Source organism: Chamaea fasciata, unplaced genomic scaffold (assembly GCF_029207755.1).
Source record: "Chamaea fasciata isolate MVZ Bird 193981 ecotype frontalis unplaced genomic scaffold, bChaFas1.0.hap1 SCAF_32, whole genome shotgun sequence".
In the NCBI taxonomy this organism is placed as follows: Eukaryota; Metazoa; Chordata; class Aves; order Passeriformes; family Sylviidae; genus Chamaea; species Chamaea fasciata.
Genome location: NW_027094117.1, coordinates 3279986 through 3288737, shown reverse-complemented (window position 1 = coordinate 3288737; position 8752 = coordinate 3279986). Strand labels below are relative to the sequence as shown.

The window sequence follows — 8752 nt, the reverse complement described above, 5'->3', positions numbered from 1 at the left end:
CAGAACTGGCCTCTGTATCATCTTTTACAATATTAATTTGCATTCCCAATTTGACCATCAAATCCCAGTAAATTACAATCACAATTAGGAGCAAATAAAAATTCCTGCATTCCAAAGCCATCCCCCACATCTGCCGGTAGTGGTTGACTAAAACACATCTGCTCACCTTTCCCACTTGTCCCCTGAATAATCAAAGACATTTTTGGGATTTTCCCCCCTTAGGTCTAAGATCCAGAGTGGATGGAGAGGCCCCTGTGTGTATGAGGAAAGGCCTCGTGTGGATGCAGCCCCAGCCTGAATGTTGTCAAGGGCTGCAGTGTGGTTGGTCCCTGGTGGAATGGGAGCTCTGGCAGCCCCAGGAATCCATGTCCATGCAGGGCTGGACTTGCTCCTGCTGAGGGTGCTGCTGTGTGTGCCTGCAGTGTCCTTGTGGCCTGCAGATGGAACCCTGCTTCCGTGCCAGGGGAATTTGGGGAGGTGGGAGGGGGGAGCGCCAAGGCCGGCCCCCCCGCGCTGTCGTGGCGGGAGCGGCTGCAGTGGGCAGCGAGTGCGGGCGGGAGCGGCCGAGAGCCCAGCGCTGCCCCAGCCCGACCTGCCCCAGCTCCATCCGTGCCCCTGCGGTGGGATGCTGTGGGTTTGGGGGGAAGAGGGAGCCGGCAGTGGGTGCTGGGCCTGGGGGCAGGAGGAGAAGGGGAGGGGAAACCGGGCTGAAGAACAAGATGGTCAAATGTGCACGTGGGACGAGAAGGTGGGATTGTGCAGGAGAAAGAGGAATAGTAGGAGGAAGAGGAGTGTGAGGAAGAGTAGGGACACAGGAGGAGAAGGAGCAGGAAGAGGAAGCACCACAACGTTCCATGCCTCCCTGTACCTGCAGCTTCTCCCCCAGCCCCGGGAGCATTGCCTCCCCACATGCAGCAAGTGACCAGGGAGCAGGGTCCATGATTTTCATGGGGGTTAATCTTGGTGTTTCTGAGCTTTACTGGGATAAATGTGGATGCTTTGGTGTTTTTCAAGGGGCTGAATCTTTATATCTTAGAAGAGGTGTTGTCTGAGCCTTGATGTTTGGAGGATTTTGGGGCTGAATCTTGGTGTTTTGGAGGTTCTGCAGACACAAGGTGCCAATGACTTCCTGAGATGAAGTTGGGCAAGGGGGAACACCCATCCTAAGGTGCTCTCCTCTTGTTTTCTCCTCATACCATGATTTATCATTCCCAAGGTGTGGCCAGATGGAGAAGGAGGAAAAGCCCCGGAGATCCCGCAGGAGGAGGGGCTGCAAACCCAGCCCAGGGAGCTGTGAGGAAGAAAGACCCGCCCTGTTCCAGGAGGGCGGCCGGAGATCCAGCCGGAGCTCAGAGCTGGTGGAGAAGCCTCATGGAGGGGAGAAGCCCCACAGGTGCCTGGAATGTGGGAAGGGTTTCTGCTACAGCTCTGCCCTGATCCGGCACCAGGTGATCCACACTGGGGAACGGCCCTACGAGTGTGGGGAATGTGGGAAGAGCTTCAGGCACAGATCCAGCCTGATCCAGCACCAGAGGATCCACACTGGGGAACGGCCCTACAAGTGTGGGGAATGTGGGAACAGCTTCAGCCACAGCTCCAGCCTGAGGAAACACCAGAGGATCCACACTGGGGAAAAGCCCTACGAGTGTGGGGAATGTGGGAAGAGCTTCAGCCGGAACGGCTACCTAATGAAACACCAGAGGATCCACACCGGGGAACGGCCCTATAAGTGTGGGGAATGTGGGATGAGCTTCAGCCAGAAAAGCCACCTGACACAACACCAAAGGATCCACACTGGGGAAAAGCCCTACAAGTGTAGGGAATGTGGGAAGAGCTTCAGAGAAAGCTCAGCCCTGATCCAGCACCAGGTGATCCACAGTGGGGAGGGGCACTACACCTGCTTGGAATGTGGGAAGAGCTTTGGATGGAGCTCCAGCCTGAGAAAACACCAGCGCATCCACACAGGGGAGAGGCCCTACGAGTGTCCCGAGTGTGAGAAGACGTTTGTAATGAGCTCCAATCTCCTCGTCCATCAGCGGATTCACACGGAGGAGAGGCCCTTCCGCTGCCCCGACTGCGGGAAGGGCTTCAAGCAAAACTCTGCCCTCACTGTCCACCAGCGCATCCACACCGGGGAGAGGCCCTACGAGTGTCCTCAGTGTGGGAAGAGCTTCTCACAGAGGTGTAACTTGATCCAACACCAACAGAGGCACAAGTAAGGGAAGCCCTGCGAATGCCCCGAGTGCGGGAAGAGCTTCGTGCGCTGCTCCAGCTCCATCCCCCATGGGAGGATCGGCGTTGGATTATCCCCAGTGACCCCCGTCGGGCAGAGCCCTGGTGATCTGGGTTCTGGTGATCCATGTTGGGAAGACACTTGGCTATGGGGCCTCCACATCTTCCTGTCTCCCTGTGGGTACCTGGATGAACACAGGGGCAGGAACATCCATTGGAACACAGACTGCCACTGGGAATTCCTTGGGGAGTGCAGATTCACTGATTTTCACCCCCAGAAAATCTTTTGCGTTCAGTCCTATCTTCTGGGGGTGTGGGAAGACAGAGATAGTGCTAAAGGCAATCCTGCCCCCGATATATTGCAGCTGTGTTAATTACCAAAGAGTGGGAACAGCCTTGCCCTCACAGCTGTGGGTGTGATAAAAGAGTGAGTTAGTGGTAGAGAGTCAGTTGGAGTCTGCTGACTGTGCTGTGAGGAGGAAGGGACAGGAGGTCGTGTGAGGGACAGATAATTAAACCACTCTTCGAGGGTTAAGTGGCCTTGCTAGGGACAGGAAGCAGCGACTTGGAACTGCAGAAGGAAGAGAGAAGAAGGAAAGAGCCAGAGCTGTGGGGAGCTTCCCATAGGATTGCTACATAGAAAAGGTATGAAAGATGTGTAGATAATAAGGTGCTGATACTTGAAGCTCTCTGAAGTTTTTAGTGAAACACCTTGTGTGCATGGCCGTCTCAACTCCGACAGGACCCCCAGCCGGGCATTGGGCTCCTGGAAAGGAGTGAACGTCCTTGTCCTCAGGAGGGAAATCCCAGCACTCCCAGGGTGTCGGGGGCAGCTGAGAGGCCACAGCAGGGAGGGGAAGGCCAGACAGAGCTGATCCCCTCAACAACTGCACCCCAAAAATCCCAAAACTTAGGGATTCCTCCCAGGAAAAAAGATGCCAGGTGCTGTCTGAATTAATGAAAGGGGGTATGGGACCCCCAGACTGAGAGGAGGAACCTGGAACCCCCAAAACCAAGCATGGGTGACAGCGGTGGTAGATTCACGGGGCGTGGGGAAGGGGTGGAAGAGTGAGGGAGAAGAGGGGTTTGAGACCCTGAAAGAGTGGGGGAGGGTGCTGGGACCCCCAAATTGCTTTGGGAGGGTTCCCACTCCTCCTCCTTTCTAATCCCCTGCATGGAGCTCAGGCAGGTCAGGATGGGGCAGTGCTGGACTCTTGGCCCGGCCTGGGCGCCCCCCATGCACCCCCTCCCCAAATTTCCCTGGCTGCTTAGAGGGGTCCCTGTGCCTTTTGGGGGTTCGCTGGGTGCTGTGCTGGGGTTCAGGTGCGTCCCAAGGAGTCACCAGAGTGGGGTGACACAGGGGAGGACACACAGGGGTCCCCATTCCCAATCCATCCCAGGTCCTGTTCTGCTCTCCCCCAGTCACGGTCCCTTCCCATGGTCCCCCCAAGTCCGTCCCCAGTGCCCCCATAAATTGGACTGGAGCAAACTGAGAAACTTTATTGGGAGCAGCTGGGCAGAGACAGAGTGACAGCGGGGCTGAGGGGACACACGACCCCCCCAAATCATCACGGGGATGGAGTGGGGGGTCCTGGCTGGGCCCAAGGCCACGGGGAGGGGCAGCGGCCGCCGGCGGCTCAGGAGCTCTGTGGGCAGAGAAAAGGGGGCGACACTGGGCTGGGGGCCCCGGGGGGAGCACACACGCCCTGGGGGAGGGGGGATGCAACCCCCGGGACCCCCCCTCCCCTTCTTGCACAGGCAGAAGCCCAGCCCCAGCGCCAGGAAGACCAAGCCCAACCCGAAGCCCCCGATCCCCGTCAGCATCCGTGGGGGTGCGGGGGCAGCTTTCGGGAGCAGGGGGGCACAGGATCCGGGAAACAGCGGCGGCTGCCGGGAAGGGACTGGGACGGAATGTGACGGGCTGGGATGGACTGGGACAGACTGGAACACCAGGATATACCAGGACCAGGACCCAGCAGGACCAGAATTGGAGCACAAGGGATCATACTGGGATTTGTTGGGACCACACTGAGGACTACTGGGAACATGCTGAGGGGAACTCAGTGCTGTTGGCCTATACTGGGCATGATTGGGATCATACTGGGACTAACTGGAATCATACTGGGAGTGACTGGAACTGTAGTAGTGGTGAAAGGGTGCAGTTGGAAAAATGCAGGGGGCAGCTGCACCCATGCTGGGATCATACTGGGACTGACAAAATCACGCTTGGGGCGACTGGAGTAATACTGGGAGGATCTGGGCATGACTGGGATCATACTGGGAGTGACAGGGATCAAACCAGACTCATACTGGGAGTGTCTGGAAGTTGTTAGGATCATAGTGGGGGTGACTGGACTCATACTGCAATCATGCTTGAAGTGACTGGGACTACACTGGGGGCAAATGGCATCCTAGAGGGAGTGACTGGGAGTGACTGTGTTCATACTGGAAGTGGCTGGGACCATACTGGACTCCTACTGGGAGAGACTGAGATGGATTTTTTTAGGGGAAAAAAAAAGTGTAGCCAGATGCTACAACTGCTCTCCTTTGGCCCCTGTGTTCTGTACACAGAAGTTAGTTTAAGTACCCGTAAGTACCCAGTAGTTTGTCTTCTAGCAACTCATGGGGAAAATTTCTGTAAGTAAAAAAGAAAGAAATCTGATCCCCAACATACAGGCTCCCCAGGTAGCACTGAATTGCTTACTCAGCCAGCACCCCAGTCAATCCAGTTGTTTTAGTGCTGCTGTTGAACTGAGTTGTGGTAATAAAAGAGATGCCGAGAACCTTTTTCCAAAACCCCAAGGCTGAAAATTACTTTTGCAGTCCGAATTGCATTGATGGATAAGCCTGTTTCCTTTATGTCTCATGATGGAAAACATTTTTGCACTGGGTGTTAGCACAGTAAGTCTCCCCAAGCTACAGGGCCCACCTGTGATGTGTGCTGGAATACCAGGCCAGGCTCTGTTTCCACAAAGGAAAAACATTTTCTGTGGGAACTGAAAGGGGCTATCATTAAATGCGGACTGAACTAAAGAAGTATGATTACACCAATTAATCTCATTTTTGTATACAGAGTGGTAAGGACAAACATCCTTAACCAAAATTTGATCTTTCCCTGTACAGTTTAATTTGGCATGAAAAAATCATGTTTACAGAACCAAAGATCTCCAATTCTTCAGGTTCAGAAGATGCCTTGGGAAGGTGAGCAACCCACCATTTCCATGCATCTACAGGGGACCAAAAATCCCATGTGGATGATCCTGCAATTGTACCTTGAATGGCTCTGTCAGTTTTCTCTGGAACTGGCCAAGCATCCACTGGCACACCAACCAGACAGGTGGAAAATGGCTTTTCTGGGGTTGTATTGGACAGACATACGGTATCTAAACCTGATGCACTGGCTAAAGTCACCCAGACATTTGTTTTAGGTTGACTGAGTGGCAAATTTGCATTACTAAAAGCAAGCATGCAAAAAAGCATAACATTTGATTGAACCCCGTATTTCCCTTAAACTATTCTCTAACAAAAGAATTCTACAACACTACTGATCCCCAAGTGTTGGTCTTTGGTTGATCGACAGAGAAGGTTGCATTGATGAAGGCAAACAAAATAAGAATATAAAGACATACCTGATTTAACTTAATGCTTTTTGATTTAAGGCACTTTCTTTTTCATTTTTAATTTCCAAGCATATCTTTTAGCACATTCCCTTTTTTGGTTCTTCCACAAAATTCACTCAGGACTGGCCAGATATAAGGCACTGAATTATTTTGTTTGCATTCAACTCTCCAAATTTGAATCTGATTCTCTCAAAAATTCCCTCCTCCATTCCTCCCGAAGAATGGGAAGATGGGGGCTGCTTTCTTCACCGTGACCCACTGCAATGAAAAATCCAATGGCCTTGTGCTTTGTTTGGGATTCTAAATCACAACACGATGTTCACCACGCTTGTGCCAACAGAGCTCTACGATGCCAACGATTCCCACACCTTTTACACTAACACAAACCCCAGGGTTGACAGTTCTTGCACGTGGGACAGAAGATGTCTGCCATCAGCTACAGTCTCCGTGCAGCTCACGTCTGCGTGCTGCTTCTCTGCTCTTGGAGCTGTCAGCGTGTTCCTGTGCTTGATTTGGCTTCACGTTCTCCGCTGGAATACACCTGGGTCCTGTACCTGCAGAAACACAACCTTTGTCCCAGGTTATTAGAGAAAGTGGACCTTCAGTTTGTCCTGATTCTGGATTTCTGAACAAAACTAAAGGGTTTCCTTTTCTTTTTCCCTGTGTGTACCGATGTAAAGCTGCACTTCCAGATACATCCACTGACAGATACAAATTTGTATTTCTCAAAAGATGGGTATTTGGTAAAATCTGCTTCCTATAATTGCAAACTCTGCAATCCTCATGGGTTGACTGCTCCTGTGGATACAGGAGGTTGCGCCAGCGCGCAGACTATTTATGATTTAAGACTACTTATGATTTTTGGCAGACTATTTATTATTTATGATTACGAAAATGCATTAATGATTGCTTTGGCTTGATCCCTGGAAATACAAAACATTGCATAAGTGCGCAGGTACTCTGATGAAAAAATGCATGACTTGTTGAGAACTGACAGCAATCAAGAAAATTCAGGTACAACAACTAAGAATATTTGAAATGACAGGCATATTAATGACTATTAACGATAACACATGTGAAATTGGATGAATATTAATCACTAAAACACTGTATCATCACGCCAGATTCTGCAAACAGCTGACAAACCTCTCTCCAGTGAGGACCCCGACATCCTTTCCTGGGCAAGGTGCTCAGGTCCACTCCAAAAATCTGTCCAGCTGTCATTGTATAGGGTCAAATTGCCAAGTCAGTGACTTTAACGCTGTTTTGATGCAGAAAACATCTGGGCTTGTTGGACAAACATCCTTCCAGGTAGAGTCAGGGCCTGGAGTGATGTCCCTTAGTACATTTCTAAAACAAAGCTCTTAACAACAGTTATGAAATGTTCAAGGAGGTAGAAAATAAAAAGGATCTTGAAATGACACGTGTCCTTTGGATAATTAGAAATGTTAAAGCACAGGAGAAGTCAGTTATAAATATAGAAAATTAACAAATTCGCATCACATGATCAATATATCAGCACCAATCATCTTAGGAAGTTGAGGTAACACCTTTCTAAACCTTCATGTACTTATGACCTTGAGAAAAAAAACAGAAAAACCACTAAAACAGCTTAAAACAGCAGAGATTGTAAGGAGTAATAAAACCTTTCAGGAAATCAAGAGTCCAACAAACTACATCTTCTTCAATCCACAAAGAACAGGTGTTCATCAGTGTTCCATCACAGCTGTTTCAGTCTTACCTCTAAAGAGAAAATAACTAAACTTTGCAAGTTAGATAAGCATATCTTAACAATACCTAGGATAATTTTTAAATTAAATGAAACTTAAGCTCGACTTGGATAAATTTTGGCAAAAAGAATCTTAAATTGTATTAGCTTAATAAAACTTTCATGAAATAGAACTTCAAACTAATAGAATATAGACCTAATATCCCTCAAGCTTTATAAAACTTAAACAAAACTTAAAAATAACTTAAGCCTAGCACGGGCCTTAACTTAACAGTACTTTATAAACAAAGTAATTTAAGAGCACCAATGGTTTTTATAACATACTGTCAGATCTCCTTTTCTCTACAAACTTTGATCATTTGGAGTAAGGCGGGCTGTGGGTCAGGCAAGGCTCTAATTATTCGTTTACATTCCTCATTAGCATTGACAAAGGCAAGGTTTGGAAGCAGATAAAGACGTGCCAGCTCGTCCTTGCACTCTCTCTGTCATATCTGTGACCAGTGTGAGATACGGCTCTGATGTTCCTTGCTCTATTTCTGTAGACAGTGGATCAGTGAGGAGCCCTTCATCCTCCCGGTGCCCCCCATTCCCCCCTCTCTCTGTAGCACCTGAGGGATGTGAGACTGGGGGGGGCAGAAGTGGGGCCTGGGGGATTTGTAGGTGTTGTGACGTCAGGCGGTTGTGATTGTCTCATTTTGGGGTGTGTTGGAACTCTGGATGATGAGAATTTTGGACTCTGTATGGATGGGCACTGACCCCCAGGGAAGCACTGCGTTTGACCTGAGGCGTTGGAACAGGCTTCCAAAAATGAGGGATAGCACTGAGATCACGGGGTGGAGTTTGAATGGAGGGAGGTGTGGCATCACAGGGCGGAAAAATTAAGAGTTTGGGGTTTTAGTATATAGTGATTTGTAGAGAGCAAGATGGAGGATTTGGAGTGCAGATCAGTTGTCTTTTTACACCTTCTTCACTTTCAATTCATTGGCTTTGGGTGGTTTCTTTGATTAGTTAATAAAGTCTGCATTGCGGACCACAGGTGATGGGTCATTGGGTCAAAATTAGAAATAATTTGAGTGTCATTTTCTCATTGGATGATTTGTCCTTGAAAAGAGCGGGTAGGGATAGACAGAGACTCACCATTCTGTGCTTAGCTAGTTAGTGTGCAAACCTC

The 8752-nt window shown here is 49.7% G+C and overlaps 1 protein-coding gene across 1 annotated transcript; it reads left to right on the top strand.

Moving 5' to 3' along the window:
• Positions 1-446: 446 nt before the first annotated feature.
• LOC136303340 (zinc finger protein 502-like) lies at positions 447-8511 on the top strand. Its single transcript, XM_066207033.1, has 2 exons — positions 447-2877; positions 5356-8511. The coding sequence occupies exon 1, from the start codon at positions 1227-1229 to the stop codon at positions 2217-2219; it is 993 nt and encodes a 330-aa protein (XP_066063130.1). The 5' UTR covers positions 447-1226; the 3' UTR covers positions 2220-2877; positions 5356-8511.
• Positions 8512-8752: the final 241 nt, after the last annotated feature.